Source organism: Pungitius pungitius, chromosome 12 (genome assembly GCF_949316345.1).
Source record: "Pungitius pungitius chromosome 12, fPunPun2.1, whole genome shotgun sequence".
Lineage (NCBI taxonomy): Eukaryota > Metazoa > Chordata > Actinopteri > Perciformes > Gasterosteidae > Pungitius > Pungitius pungitius.
Genome location: NC_084911.1, coordinates 10,442,899 through 10,459,561, shown reverse-complemented (window position 1 = coordinate 10,459,561; position 16,663 = coordinate 10,442,899). Strand labels below are relative to the sequence as shown.

The 16,663-nt window shown below is 43.0% G+C and overlaps 2 protein-coding genes across 6 annotated transcripts in view; one reads left to right on the top strand and one right to left on the bottom strand.

Annotated features, from left to right (window-relative positions):
- LOC119220640 (interferon-induced protein 44-like) overlaps positions 1-16,663 on the bottom strand; it is a 30,523-nt gene that overhangs the window by 1,274 nt on the left and 12,586 nt on the right. The window contains exons 1-5 of one of the 3 annotated variants that reach the window (XM_062566140.1): positions 2,817-2,917; positions 1,355-1,895; positions 723-1,015; positions 565-607; positions 289-487 (exon numbers count right to left, since the gene is read on the bottom strand). In XM_062566140.1, the coding sequence (XP_062422124.1) occupies positions 289-487; positions 565-607; positions 723-729 (249 nt within the window). In that variant the 5' untranslated portion in view covers positions 730-1,015; positions 1,355-1,895; positions 2,817-2,917. Of the gene's footprint in view, positions 1-288; positions 488-564; positions 608-722; positions 1,016-1,354; positions 2,918-16,663 lie in introns of those variants that run through there. The other 2 variants (XM_062566139.1, XM_062566138.1) reach the window with 2 other exon arrangements.
- On the top strand, positions 9,855-15,254 carry LOC119220557 (protein NYNRIN-like). 3 transcript variants are annotated; one of them, XR_009957145.1, is made up of 2 exons: positions 9,855-13,392; positions 13,923-15,254. XR_009957145.1 is itself a non-coding variant. In XM_062566234.1 (2 exons), exons 1-2 carry the CDS (start codon positions 9,855-9,857, stop codon positions 14,205-14,207), a joined length of 2,958 nt encoding a protein of 985 aa, XP_062422218.1. In that variant the 3' UTR covers positions 14,208-15,254. The 3 variants fall into 3 exon arrangements, 2 of the variants coding, with proteins under 2 accessions (XP_062422218.1, XP_062422219.1); XM_062566234.1 differs by having other exon boundaries at positions 9,855-12,527; XM_062566235.1 differs by having other exon boundaries at positions 9,927-15,254.

Here is a 16,663-nt window from a genome sequence, read left to right as displayed (position 1 = left end):
TAAAACAATAGACGAGGCATCCAATTGATTTATAAGCTCACATTGTCGGCATGGTAACAAACAAAATAAGTACAGAAAAACGTCTAAATCGATTTTTGCCAAACTCATATTTGAAAGGCTTTGTGTAGTATCTCAGATATCCTATTCAATCAGAATCCTAATTCTTTTAGTAGCCATGGTGTAGAGTAAAAAATTGGATAGTGGACAAAACAATCTGTGCTAAATTAAGTGTGAAAATATTTTATCCGTTCTTTAGGATCAATAAAAAAATAGTTTAGTTATTCATACTTTTTTGGTGAAGCTGGTCCCAGAGTTTGCATCCGTTTGAGCTGAATCAGCAACTCTGCCTCTTAAAGCACTTTCAACAGAGTTGATGAAGCTGGACTTTCCAGCCCCGACGGGTCCATGGAGCAGAATTCTGAGATGTTTGACTCTTTGATTTCGAGGTTTGTAAGATTTCAGGAAATCCTGATTGTTTTGATAGTCCCTTTCATCAAGAGGTAAAAGAACAGTATATTATATTTGTTTCCGTTATTAAATGTACAACATGTGAATCATACTCACGTTTTTACATCCCTCCACGGTTGTTCAAAATATGACAAAATTACTAAAGAGAAAGTTACATATGTTAACACAATATTTTTATTTTTTTGGCATACATTTTAAAGTAATTTTGCAATGGATTGAATATTTAGCTGAAATACTGAAAGGTCAAGACTTACCTCCCATTGCTGTAAAGGAGACAGTAACATGTAAATGTGCAGGAATTTAAATATATTTTTCTGGAGCATGAATGTTACTAATGTCTGAATTAAAAAGTAACTTTAAATAGAGATTCTTTCACTGAAATACTGTAATCATATTTATTTTTGGAGCGATTTTGCAAAGTGGAAAGTGAAACTGTTGAACAAGTGAAAAGAAAAGGCATGTAGGGTAGTAGGAAATATGCAAGGTAATAATTTATGAACAATGAAGAAAATGTCATACAATCACCTAAATGATAACAGGAGACAATCTGTAAAACCATAAAGACGAAGATGAAGAATGTTAAATCAAAATTTAACCAAAATGAAATAAAAGGCAATACAATTTAAACCTTTAATTTCAGGTAACAGGTGAAAGTTACAAGCATTGCTATTATATAAAAGAAAGTTAAATATTGTCATAAGGTTGATTAGACATTAAATAGGGCTGGAAGGGAAGACGTTTCATTTACTTGCATTTTTCAAGCACTGGATATACAGGTTGTTTACATCTTTCAGTAGATTAATTATGACATCATGAGAATAATGATAATACACAACAATGACATTTGTGATCAAAATAGTTTGTGGAGATAATAGAAATCCCTTACCTTTGTATCTGCGGCTCTGTGGAGTGCTGTGATAATAGTGGTGAAGTAATGGTGGAAAGTAGACTCCTTATACTGTCGGCTAGGCTTTCACTTTCAGATACAGTAAATCATGTGACTTAGGAGAAAGATACAAATAGAATAATGTCTCATTTAATCTTTATTTTCTGTAATATACGGTACTGTATATGACAACATAATTCATGGATTACTCTGCTTCCTGGTTACTACATCTAATTGAGCACAAACTGTAGTTTGAATGTAAATTCAGAATAAATTTAGCCCAGCGGGAAAATGATGTGCACCAGTAAAGCCACAAGAGGGCGCTGTACTCCTGAGACAGCTAGTGTGGGGCGCCAATGGAAAAAGGAAGTGATGTTCGTTCTTTGCATGTGACTGTCCTGTGGACCCTTAGATGCATGTGTGGCTGCCATTAATGGTGGCTCAAATATCAGGGAATTGGAATTGATTTGGCGTAGTATCCATGTTGTGCCCTGCAATCTGGTGGTTTGTGGGGCCCAAAGTCGTCGATAGGGGCGGCCTACTGGAAACGGAGAACATTGTTTACATTCTCAGAAGCAAAGACATGAAGGTCCACCCCCAGGACAATTGGGTTTAAGTAGATGTTATTTCCTGTATTCTAGTGGATTTTGGGGTGGTATGCTACAGATGACATGTAATGTGCAATACCTGAACTTATTCTGATTCATGTTCATCTGACCATGACTTGTAGGGCCTTCTAGACTTGAGCTGAACATTCAACCAGAAAACTATTGTTGTGCCTTAGTGACAGTCTATGTACCACAATAAAGCCCACTTAATAGACTGTGTTTGAGATTTGACCAAGGTAGGTAGATTGACATTTTGATTACAATGATATTCAACCAATTCTTAACTGAAACCTACAGTTGTGCTCATAGGTTTACACACCCTGACAGAATTAATGATTTCTTAGCCATTTTTCAGAGAATATCAATGATAATGAAAGAATAATGCAAAAAATGTAATGCAGGATGAGGGTGATACAGCCTAACATACTTTATTTAATTATTAGTAGAGGCAAGACCATTTAGAGCAGATAAGATATTGATCACAACTAAAATCAAACAAGTCCCATTTAATTTAGTTATGTCCCCACAAACAGACATTTTGAGGCCGAGATAGAGCAAGATTAGCCGCTGCAGTATTTTAGGTCTACAGCTGGTTGACAGAGTTTTCTCCAGAGTTAATGATCTGTTTCAGTGCGCTCAGGATCAGTAAATCAATGTCATCATGTGTTTTATTCTGAGTTGTAGTTCTTCACAGGAAAGATGCCGTTCAGTGGAAAGCCCAGGTCCACACTGATTTTTTCCATCTAATATGGAAAACATTCACATTTAAGAAATGCCGGTAAATGCTTAATTTTGTGTTTCATTTTTTTTTTTAAATTCAATTTAAAGAACATTCTCATGAAATAGAAACCTACCGTGTCCTTTATGTTTTTGCTCTTATACACGCTCTTTACAATGGAGCAGACCTCTGGACAATTTTGATCAATTTTGGTGAGAACAACCAGATGAGGAATCCCTGCAAATCCCTGTCGGACACACGGAGCTCCCTGTTAAGCAGGCGGAGGCTCAGCGGACGGGAATCCCGGGTGAGGGTACGTCCCCGGCTGCTGCTCTGCACCTCTGTAGGTATTGGATGGCCCACCACCTTTGACATGTATTAACACATTAGGAATAAAGATAAGAACTTGAGCTAAATACTTTAACTATATATTTAATACAATAATATCTTTATTGTCTTATTAATGTGATTTAAAGTTAAAGAAAAGCTGGAACCATTAATGCATTAGCAACTTCTCTTATATGCAACATGCAAGTAGTATTAGAGTAATATCTGTATTTTACAGCTGAATAAGCATTGGAGGGGCAGGATTTAGACCCAATTGGTTATTTGGAGGTTTCAGTTCTTCCCAGCTTCCCAAAGGGAGGAACTGTGAGTGTGTGTCAGCGTCCACATCCTGTCCAGCGGAGCACGCCAAGGCCTTAATGTTCCTGCCCTTCCTCTTCCTCTGGATGCTTGAGGCCTACCGCAGTCTGAGGTCCAGAGTGTTGCAGTCTGCTCCGTGGCTGACAAACTCAAATAGATTTTGTTCAATGACAAATTATCTAAAGAGATTAAATTGATTTTTTTTCCATATGCAGCAATATGCACACATGTATCAATGGGGCAGAGTGAATCAAACAACCTCTCATGCAGATTGATACACAAAGGAACCACAGCAGCAGTAATGAGTTCAGAAGCAATGAGAAACTAGATGGCTGTGAATTAGTTTTAATGATCTAAACAGGTGGCGAGATGCCTCAGACTCAATCAGAACCAATGTGATGTTAGTCATCAACATCGTAAGTCATTTTCACTCATTCATTACATGTCTCTGTCTCCTAATGACATTAGAGTGCAGAGGAAACAGAGTTGTAGTAATACCGAGAGCAGGGAGGATGTGATAATACGTCAGAATTTACATCTGTGTGAAATCTTGGGCTTGATTTTGCAACCAATCAATGACCGAGTTGGTGTTTGGTCAAAACCTCTTCTGGTGGAGGTTCCCTTTTTGCTTGTGTGGGACAAAGGATCACGTGACCTGGAAGTTATACTCTCCAACAGACTCTGCTCAGGAGAAGGGGACAAACTGTCTTGAAGCACACTGTGCATTTACTGCACATGTGCAGGATACACACTGGATGGTCAGTGTGCAGCATGTGTACGAGGGTTTGTCACACGGCGTCACTGTCAACGAGTGAGCAGAGAGGTCTACGTTGGCATCAGCTCCTTCACCACGTCCTCGTCGTATTTGCCGATGAGCCTCTCGAACTCGCGGTAGATGGAGTTGGCCAGGCCCGACACCCGCTCAGACATCATCGCCGATGTCCCCAGGTCGTCCTGGTACACGACTCCGTCTTCCAGCTCCATTTTTAGTCCCCCTCGCGAGTCGCAGCTAACGGGACCGATGTGGGTTGTTCCGCGTCACCCCGCCACTGTGGACCCCGTTATCGGCTTGACTGCGAGCAGCGTTTCATCCGATACACGAACCGTTGGACATTGAGGACATTACACGGCTGGGATGCAGGAGAGACGATACGTGGATGTCTTCCCCCCTTTTTTCCTTCGCTTGTCTCATGTTGCCTTTACGGGCTTTGTAAAAGCTCGTATTTTCTCGTTTCACTCGAACGCCAAAATCGCAGTCAGACGACCGGAAAAAAAAACATTTTATTGGACTATAGTGAAGCAGTGTGGAACCATAATATGTATTAGTGATATACCAATGTAACAGAAAGACAATAAAATGGGGAAATCGTAACTACAAATGTTTTCATCGGCGTTGCCCTGTAATTCTAATATTTTTGATTGTACGTGAAGCAAGCGTCACAACAGCTGAGTTGTTGACCAGCTCACGTGATGGCGTCATATGACGCAAACAACGTACAATTAGTTTACGTTTTTGTTTCGGAATATGGCAAACCGCATAGAAGATTTAGAAAAACACATTCTGTGAAGATATCACACGAAATCATTACCAGTTTTTCACATTTGGTCATGGATAAAAATACAGACTCACGAGACACATTTAAACAGAATCTAAACACAGATTTAATATTAATTTTCCTTAACATGCACTTCTGGTTTTACTCTTATGGAATCAAGCTGAAATTACACCTACGATAACTACCTAAATCTTCATTTAAGAGACAGTTGGCCAATTCAGACCCTGATGCAGTTTCGGGGGGTTGTCATACCACCTTACCAAATAATATACAATATTGTGGAATAGTTCAAAGGGATTGCATCATACGACAATACAGGGAATACAATAAAAGGAGACTGGTTACAAATGTAATTATGTAATTTATTGTGGATTTACTTAAACAACAGTACTCAATTACTGGGGGACAGGAACATGGACATTACCACCTAAGTCAAAAAAGCATAACTATCAAAATAATAATGCAAAATTCATTGCCTGGTGAGGGTGATGAAGCCTAACATACTTTATAAAACTATTAGTAGAGGCAAGACCATTTAGAGCAGATAATTTATTGATCACAACTAAGATAAAACCCAAATCCATTTTAATATAATTATATCCCCACAAACAGACTTATTTAAAAGAAAAATTGGCCTCAGCAGTATTTTAGGTCTACAGCTGGTTGACAAAGTCTTCTCCAGAGTTAATGATCTGTTTCATTCCGTTCAGGATCAGTGTATCCATCTCATCATTTGTTTCAAACTTGGAGGCGTAGTTCTTCACAGGAATGATGCAGTTTGGTGGAAAGCCCAGGTCCACACTAATCTTGTCCACCTAATTTAGAAAACATTCACATTTAAGAAATGCCGGTCAATGCTTATTTTTGTGTTTCAATTTTAAAATCTTTCCAATTAAATAACAACATTCTACCAACTCATGAAATAGAAACCTACCATTTCCTTTATATACTTGCTCTTATACACGTTCTTTACAAATCAAATCAAGCAAATCATATTATTATATATATATATATATATATATATATATATATATATATATATTATTCTTAAGGAATATGTGTCATTCTAATTAACTCAGATTGTTTAATTGTTTTATTGCTCAATTCCAAGCTTAACATTTATCCGAATTGATAATATTCAAAGAATTGTACCTCCACTGTATTGACTTACCCCATCTCTTTGCTAACATGTAATGTTGCTAATACAATACATGTTAGCAACGATTTTTTATAAAAGCATTGCTTTTATAAAAAATTTAAAATCATAAAGAGACAAATGTTTGATCAACCATTACCAACCTCCAGCACAATGTCATTAACAGACACAGACAATTATTAAAGGTTGATAAAACTGGAAGAAAAGATGTATAATTTTCTAGCACTGAATCTGCATGCTAATTACATCTTTCAGTAGAATATTTAATAACACCATGAGAATAATGACACTACACTACATTGACATTTGAGATGGAAATAGTTGGTAGACACTATAGAAATCCTTTACCTTTGTGTCTGTGGCTCTGCAGAGTGCCGCTTCAATAAATGGTGCCAAGAAGAAGCCCATTAAATAGGATTTACACTTTTACTTTCAGATTCAGTCATCAATGGAACGTACAGTCATAAAAGAGAATAATTCACCAACTTGATTACAAAACCTGCCACAGCCTAGATAATCAGAGAGCAAAGTCAGCAAACTCATCTGAAACATTCAGAGAAATGTGTAATAGATCAATCAGTTACCATTGTAATGGTAAAATATGTTATAACATAATCTTATGCCAAAAGATTGATTATTGTCTGTAATGAAGCAATGTGAGAAGAAAAGGGAGACCCAAAAGTTGCCTTTTGCAGCTATGTGAAGGAGGATAGTCAAACTGGCCTTCACCCGAATGCTCGAACAAAGGAACCCTGTTACTCCCATCTTTGCCTTGATTCTTTTCCTGCTTGATTTGTAACTTTTCATTTGTGTTATCTCACAGGTGGTTTAGAGTTTCAGGCTTTAGTAGCTCTCGTGTCTGCATACCACTAGAAATGACCTTCATGTGTGTGTATAAGAACTCAGCATTTTCACTGCTCGGAGACGCCATCTCCACAGAGCACCGTGATACGTGCCTGTGTAGTTGACCTCCTGCTTGCAAGCAATAAATGGACTTTCTGCAACTTTGATCATTCATCAAGACTCCGTTTTATTAGACAAATCATTCTCTTCTACCGAGCTTATTGAAATATTCCACAACAATTTGGCGTCACGAACAGGATTCACTGACTGTCCGTCAGGCTCCGGGGGACCGTCCGGAGAAAAGGCCTTTTCCAGGATCACCAGCTGATGATCCTGCCTCATACCTCCTTAGACAAGAGAGAAAGGACGGGCGGAAACCGAAGGAGTCCTGATTGACGTCACGTGTATCCAGCGAAAAAGAATTAATTTCTACAGACTCGGGTAAGAAGTTGAAATTCCAATTATAAAGTAACAGTAAGAGTTGAACATAGCGGACACGGATGACTGATCAAGTGGTTGTTGTAGTCTGGGGAATATAGGCCTACATTTATTTTTTAACATTTGGGTGTTTTTGTTTTTATTATTTTTATTTTTATTTCATTTTGAGTACATGATTCCGGGATATTTCTGATGCATTATTTTATGCGAAGGTAGATAGGACTGTGTACGATGGCGATTTCACTCGGAACAAATTCTCCGAGATCGTAACACTCGCTAGACTACAAGTAGAAGAAGTAGGACTGTGCACGATAGAGATTTCACTCGGAACAAATTCTCCGAGATCGTAACACTCGCTATTGACTACCCGGGTAAAACAAGACCGTTGTTATAGACAACCAAACGTGAATTCTACCTGTAGAATAAGACCGTGGCTGTAGCACACGTGAGTTTTATGCTGAAGCAGGTAAAACGATATCACTGGTATTGACAACCATACGTGAGTTCTACTGAATTACCTTTAGAACAAGACCGTGGCAATATCGTAGCGTGAGTTTTACGCTGGAAACAGGCAGAACGATATCACTGGTATTGACAACCAAACGTGAGTTTTACTGAATTACCTTTAGAACAAGATCGTGGCAATATCGTAGCGTGAGTTTTGACTGGGGTTTTTGCAAAAGTTTTTCCTTGTATAAAGAAACTAAGCCTTACGGTGACGACTGTATTGTAATAAGTAAACCGGTAGGGTCCACACCAGCAAAAGATGGGTGGCCAGTCCGCAAAACACACGAAACCGTGGGGTCCGATTGTGGCAATGATGCAGCAGAAATACGGGAAAACATGTACAGAGTGTCTCCCATACTGGACAAAGGAGTTTGGGTTTCCAGAAAACGGCTCGTTGAGTGCCGCTAAACTTAAAATGTTAAGAGGGGATTTGGAAGCAAGGTTGAAAGAATTGAAAAGTGGTAAAAAAATCAAAGTGAAAGACTTAGAAATAATAGAGAAAAACCAGACATGTCTGGCACAATGGGAAATGGAATGTGAATGTAGGGAGAGAAAACAAATGATGAAGAAAATGACGTGTTTAAAAACTGAAAAACCTGACATAGAAACACAGAATAATCCATGTGTGTCTTCTCCATTGTATCCATCCCTGACAGGGGCAGGCGGTCTTCTCCTGAACACGTGTTATCAAATTCCTGCACCACCTCCAGTCCAACAACAATCATCACCACCACCGTACAACCCCAATCCAACGGTTGGCAGACCTGTAACACGCAGTCAAACCCGGCTGGGAGACCAGGGAGGTGCAGACGTCAAATCATGCTCACCCCTCAACCCATTCAAAGCTGACCCCACAGCCCAGTCCACCCCGGACTCTGCATGGTCAATCCACGACCCATCCTCCTGGAGGGGCACAGCCGGAAGAATTGTGGATTTTCTTAGTCCTAACACCACCATGGACAGTAAACTGGATGGGTCTAATATTCAAGCCCCCATGATTCAAGTTCTACGGCCACAGGATGGACTACCTGGGCTCGTATTCAGGCCCTGGACCTCCGCGGACATTCAACAAGCTGCCTCCCATCTGCCCAACATAAAAAATGGCGTGGCTTTTGGAAAAGAGTTCCTGACGTTTTGCAAAGAATTCATGCCCACCGGAGCTGAGGTCCACCGCCTGCTGGTCAAACATGTGGGCCCAAGTGACTTCAGCAAAATCAGAGCAGTGGTCACTGGTGCCGGCTGCGACTCCCACCAAGTGCACCGCGACTGGAGCAATGAGGCAAACCTCAACTACAGAACATTCATAACAGCCATCTGTGATGCTGTGGTTGCGGCCTTCCCAGCGGCTGTCAACATGGCACTCATCAACAGCACAAAACAAGGTAAAGCCGAAGATGTGACATTTTACTATCAGCGTCTTGTGGCTGCTTTTCAGATTCACAGCGGCCTCGAGGAGCCCACGGACCTAACCAACATGACCGTGTGGGAAACACATCTCAAGAACGCCTTCATGAACGGGCTTCTGCCCGACGTCAAAACTGCCACAGAACACTCTGTCGTGGGTCTGGAAGATGCAAGGCTCACAGAAGTGGTAAAACATGCACGGCACAATTATAAAATGTATGTGGAAAATCAAATGTGTCAAGACAAACGCAGCAAGCAGACTGGGGAGAGAGCCCAACTCGCGATGCTCCAAGCCGTAAAACAGATGACACTGGGTGCAGAAGGAGGACGAGACACCCACCCATCCGGAAATTCTTATGGGAGGGGCCAACAGAGAGGACGAGGCTGGGGAATGGATCGTGGAAGAAGAGGGCGTTTCCAAGGAGGAGCACCACGAGATATGCAGCCTGACGAATGCTTCCTCTGTGGACAAACAGACCATTGGTACAAAGACTGCCCCTACCGTTCTAACCAGGCACGTCAGCCACGTGGGCGACAGCGCCACCCCGGGACTGACAGAGGTGGTCAACAATTCGGCACTTCAGACTGACGGTGTGTGTGTGAGGGAGATTGCACGTGTGAAGGGATGACGACTGCTGCCTCTCCAAAACAGGAAAGTAGAAGACAACACACACAAACACAATGCTGCAATGATCTGCTTCCTCGCACGCACACCCACATAAACACACACACACAATGCTGCAATGAAGATCTGCTTCCTCGCACGCACACTGCAGAACAACATGCTGTTTTGCTCAGCATCATTTCTCACTTAGAGCAACAGCAACGGAATACATCCACACCACCACCACTCACGTATGCTATGTTTTCATCAGATGCATACAAAGATATGCCAACTACAAAAGTAATTGTGGAAGGGAAAGAATTGACGTTTTTAGTAGACTCCGGGGCTACTCATTCAGTAATTAAAAAAAAACATTTTCCAAATCAAAAAATGAGTGGGCGGTATGTATATTCTCAAGGGGCTTCAGGTTTGACTGTGACAGAAAAATTTACTACACCTATGACGAGTGTACACTCTGACGAGACTGACCTAAAACCTGACATAAAAGTAAAACATTCTTTTTTACTCTCTTCACTTTGTCCCGTAAATCTGATGGGCAGAGACTTGATGTGTACCTATGGTATTTGTTTGACGTCATCTCCAGACGGCCTTAAAGTGGTTAGGCGTAGAGCCGCACTCCAAATGATGCAAAAGGCTCCCTCTAATCCTCTTTTTGTGTATCAGTGGTGGATCCCGATCGATGACGCTCGGAGGCTAAGCCAGGCTGGTGAAGCACGGGTTTCTCCTCATGCAGACCGTATGAACCCTGAACACCTGCATTGCACAACATATGTGTCAGAGGGTCCAGACGACTCTTTTGAAGAGACATTTTTTGAGACCCTCAGTGATGCAATTGCCTGTTCTACTTTGTACTGGTCAACTTGTAAATCTGCTGTGTCTATTTCTCTGTCTTCCACGCAGAAAGAGCTGTTTCAAGTTCCCGGCTCCTATCCCCATGTCTCACTGTCTAAAGGACGCCTTGACCAATGGAGGGATTTGGGACCATTTGTGGCTCAGTGTGAATCTCTCACTGACTGGGAGGAGACAATCGATCCGCTTGTTCTGCGCTCCGCATCTACAGGGTTTCACAGAACTCACTGTGTACTTCTCACACCAGCTTGTCGATCTGTCTATGTGTTTTATGAGCACAACGACAAAGTTGAAACATTTTTAACAAATCCCACATCGATTTCTCCCGCTCTTGCTTCTGTTCCACAGACACTCTGGGCGGCACACAAATATGACGTAGGCTTGATCAACAACTGCCAACCGGTCGTCATCACTCCACGTTCTGACTTCCGCCCCCACAAACACCAGTACCCCCTGCGACAAGAGGCCATTGACGGTATCACACCTGTATTCAATTCGCTCCTGGAGGCAGGAGTGATAGTTCCATGTCCAGACTCACCGGTCAGGACGCCAATATTTCCAGTAAAAAAAATCAGAGATGCTGGCAAGCCTACAGAATGGCGTTTCGTGCAGGACCTAAAAGCAGTAAATGCGGCTGTTCATGCACGGGCACCAAATGTTCCTAATCCTTACACAATCCTAGCTCAGATTCCTCCTGAAGCTAAATGGTTTTCTGTTGTTGACCTGTCAAATGCCTTTTTCAGCGTGCCAGTCGACAAAGACAGTCAATTTTGGTTTGCATTCAACTTCAACGGTAAGCCATACACCTTCACTCGTTTGTGTCAAGGCTATACCGAATCACCCACAATCTACAATGATGCGCTCAGAGAAAGCTTGGAGAGCTTAACGCTCTCTCCCGGCTCTGCACTTCTGCAGTATGTTGACGACTGTTTAATTGCAGCTCCTACTCAGACGCAGTGTCAGACAGACACGCTTAAACTACTCAAACATTTAGCGAAGGAAGGCCACAAGGCCAGCCTTTCTAAATTGCAATTTGTGTCTCAAAATGTGCGTTTCCTAGGTCATGACATATCTGGAGAAGGAAAAACCCTCTCCCCAAAAAGAATTGCCGCGATCGCATCAATACCGAAACCCAACACCAAAAAACAAATGATGTCCTTTTTGGGCATGTGCTCATACTGTCGATCATTTATTCCAAACTACTCACAAATGGAACAACCGTTATCAAACCTAATCCATGGAAAAAATCTTACAGCACACGACAAAATAATCTGGACTGAAGAGGGTCTTGCGGCCTTCACACAAATGAAATGTGCTTTGCAAACTCCTCCGACTCTTGGACTGCCGAATCCGAATAAGCCATTTACTCAGACAGTAGATGAAAGACAGGGCTGCATGACTTCTGTGCTGCTACAACCACATGGTGATAAACTCCGCCCGGTTGCGTATTTCTCCGCAAAACTCGACCCTGTCGCTGCAGGACTGCCACAATGTTTGCGCGCTGTGGCCGCGGCTGAAAGAGCGCTCACTGCCTCACGTGACATAGTGGGTTACGCACCACTCACTCTGCTCGTTCCGCACGCGGTTTCTTTGATTCTCCTCGAACAGAAATCCTCTCACCTTTCTGCGGCTCGCTATTTACGGTACCACACATGTCTCCTCGACATGCCGAATGTCACAATAAAACGTTGTACTAACCTTAACCCTGCATCCTTACTTCCTATTCCTGGGGATGGGGAGGACCACAACTGTTTGGCTGAGCTCCAAGCTCAGTGCACTCCTCGTCCTGACCTAGTGGACACTCCACTAACTAACAGCGACATGGTAATGTATGTGGATGGATCCGCCTCTCGCGATCCTCAGTCTGGTGAAAATTGTGTTGGTTTTGCTGTTGTTTCTGACTCTGGTGTGCTGTGTTCAGGTCCTCTGCCATGTCACCTCTCAGCCCAGGCAGCTGAGCTCATCGCTCTGACCGAAGCCTGTAAACTGGCTAAGGGTAAAACAGTCACAGTTCACACTGACTCTCGCTATGCGTTTGGTGTAGTACATGATTTTGGGGCACTGTGGAGACACAGGAATTTCCTTAAATCGGACGGTAAGCCCATCCTACATCACACTCTCATTGCTGAACTGTTGGAATCCATCTTGCTACCCACAGCTATTGCTGTCTGTAAATGTGCAGCCCACACGTCTAATACAGATGATGTATCACGGGGAAATGCTCGAGCAGACTCGGCTGCAAAAGCTGCTGCTCTGCGCTCGCTCCCAGCTTCCTCTGTTTTCATGTGCTCCTAGGTGTCAGTTCCCTCCTCTCTTACAGCGATGCAGTCCCTCTCCACCCCTGATGAAAGACGGCTTTGGTCCATATCTGGCTGTATTTACACCAACGGCCTCTGGACTGGACCCGAGGGCAAGCCGTGTTTACCTAAACATTATTTTGCCCATTATGCTAAGTTGACTCATGGGTTAGACCATGTGTCAAAAGGTGGAATGTTACGTGCACTTAATGAGACGTGGTTTACAAAAGGGTTCACAGCATATGCACAAAAATTTTGTTCTGCATGTGTCACCTGTTCTACTCACAATGTAGGCAGGCCCGTGGGCGTGTCCAGCCAGGCTGCACACCCACCACCAACCCGCCCTTTTGAGCACATTATGATGGATTTTGTGGAGTTATCTCCATCTGAAGGTAAGAAACACTGTCTGGTGATGGTAGACATGTTTTCCAAGTGGGTTGAGGTTTTTCCATCAAGCAAACAAACCGCTGCAACAGTGGCCAAGGCCCTGATTTCTGAAATCATTCCTCGATGGGGTATTCCGGCTAAAATATCAAGCGACAATGGTTCTCATTTTGTCAACGAGGCCATTACAGAATTAAGTGCATACCTAGGTATTGATTTAAAAACACACTGCGCATACCATCCAGCCAGTGGAGGGGCTGTGGAACGAGAAAATGGCACACTCAAAACCAAATTGGCAAAGTGCTGTGCAGACACAGGTCTGCCCTGGACAAAAGCCCTGCCTCTAGTGTTGATGTACATGCGTATGAGAAAACGAACACGAAGCAACCTGAGTCCCTTCGAGATATTGTTTGGTTTTCCTCCTCACGTAGGAACCGAGGCACCGACGGCACCACTCCCTTCAACCGCGCTATGTGAACATGAAATGTTAACATATTGTGCACAACTCTCTTCTGCTCTGTCTAACATACGACAACAGGTTGCAGCCGCCCTCCCGAAACCAGCTGAAGGACCACTCCACAAACTGAAACCTGGTGACTTTGTGGTGGTGAAAGACTTCAGAAGAAAGAACTGGAAAGCACGACGCTGGCAGGGACCGTTCCAGATTCTCCTTGTCACCCAAACAGCTGTCAAAGTAGCTGAAAGGGCAACTTGGATCCACGCATCCCATTGCAAGAAGGTTCCAGATCCAGTACCAGCAGTGGGCTCAAGCGACCCTACCCCCACAACAAGTGTCAATCAACCGACACCACCGTTGCAGTGACCACGGACGGGTTCACAACGGGCAGTTGACCGACAGACACACAGTGCATTGTGATCTGTGTTGACTGTCTACAACGCGGATGCCTCACAAGAAAGAAGGTTGGCAGACTCCACATACCAACGTGCACCTACGGACCAACACAAGAAGAAGAACACGACCAGGACCCCTCCACATAGACACAGTAGTCGTTTGTGTCATTACGGTTTCATTCATATTATTGCTTGCTTCAGTTTCATTGTATCTTAGCATCTTTTTGTGATTTGTAATCAGCTATCTAAAGAGTGGTTCTCCCTTATCATGGAACGGCAACGGCCATGGAGCCCCCTTAGACGACTGGGGGGAACTCGTGTAACCATGTGTTTATTTGCAAGTGTCACTTTGTTTGTGTTAATTCCATATTCTGGACATGACTCTGACAATGACCCCAACAGTGACTCTGACTCCCTGGTCGACCTCAACACTTACGACCTCGATACATACGCATAGTGACATTTTTATATTCTCATGTTTCTGTGTTCATTCCTTTTGTTTCATATTTGCTTGCTAAACGACCTGAGACTTGGTCTCACAAAAACATATTTTTGCAATATTATGTGTGATTAAAGAATAATCAAAAGAGTGGAATGTAATGGTAAAATATGTTATAACATAATCTTATGCCAAAAGATTGATTATTGTCTGTAATGAAGCAATGTGAGAAGAAAAGGGAGACCCAAAAGTTGCCTTTTGCAGCTATGTGAAGGAGGATAGTCAAACTGGCCTTCACCCGAATGCTCGAACAAAGGAACCCTGTTACTCCCATCTTTGCCTTGATTCTTTTCCTGCTTGATTTGTAACTTTTCATTTGTGTTATCTCACAGGTGGTTTAGAGTTTCAGGCTTTAGTAGCTCTCGTGTCTGCATACCACTAGAAATGACCTTCATGTGTGTGTATAAGAACTCAGCATTTTCACTGCTCGGAGACGCCATCTCCACAGAGCACCGTGATACGTGCCTGTGTAGTTGACCTCCTGCTTGCAAGCAATAAATGGACTTTCTGCAACTTTGATCATTCATCAAGACTCCGTTTTATTAGACAAATCATTCTCTTCTACCGAGCTTATTGAAATATTCCACAACACCATGCAATGAAGGAAATAGTTACATTTGAAAAATGACATAAAATGAAAATCATTACAAAAAGGACACACAGGTGAGGAACAATTTGTTCATAGCATATATTATTGAAATCCATAATACAGCAAAGGGAACAATATGATTGTCTCATCATGTCTAATTTAATCTTCATTTTCTGTAATATACGGCATTGTAAATTACAACAAAACTGATGGATTATTCTGCTTGTTAATTGCTTACTATGTCTAATCAACTCTATTTTGAGTTTGAGTAAAGGAAATACTTTGGGGAAAGTTTGATGAACCTGAAAGGGAAACCAACTTGTTTAACCACCAGACAAAATAAGTGACTTACTAACTACAGCTGAAAAAAGTTTGTTGTAAATGAATTACAGATAACACAGTACAACGCATATATCAAAAGCATGGTAATGTCACAAATTGACAGTGGAGATGTCAGGATAAGTGCATTTTGCATTATAATAATAAGCATGTGTAGAGCAAGAGAGCCTACAAACGTGTGGGCTGTGTGCGTGATCACTGTCTGCTGGCAGTGGGGACACACAGTTTGTCCTGGAACGTCATGTAGTGCTGGTGTTACAACCAAGTGAGTCACTGTGGACGAGAAACGCACAACACATAAAGTTCAGGGTATATCTTAATATTCTTGGGTCTCTATTTTCACTTTAAAGCTTGTACAAAGAAAATGAGGACAGTTCCCTGTTCCTCACTGAGACTCAACGCCAGGAAAAGCGTGCTGTCCCCAGTGCAGAGGACCACCTTCCTGGGCGTTGTTTGGGATTCGACCACGATGCGGGGACATCTGTCTCCCGCTTGAGTAGTTTCGATCCTCTCTGCAGTCAAGCAGGCTAAGCTAGGCCAGCCACTCACTGTGAAACAGTTTCAGAGACTGTTAGGTCTCCTGGCCACGGCATCCAACGTGATCCCTTGCGGCCTGTTACACATGAGACCGTTGCAGTGGTGGCTCAGGGCCAAGGGGTTCTCCCCGAGGGGAAACCACCGCTGTCTGATTAAGGTCACTCGGCGTTGACTGCGAGCGCTGGCCATATGGTACCTAAACCAGGGGGCAAACGCCCTGTCGAGACAGGGGCCGAGGCCCGGGGACTGGAGCCTCCACCCCGAGGTGGTGGAGCTCCTGTGGAGAGGCGGTCTTACCGAGGTAGACCTGTTTGCCTTCAGAGAGGACTCACTGTCCTCTGTGGTTCTCTGTGGGAGATGCAGTGCAGGTGCAGGCATGGCCCAGTTCATGTCTGTACGCCTTTTCCCCGGTTGCTCTGCTCCCAGGGGTCTGGAGAGGGTCCGTCAGGACGGCGTCAGTCTA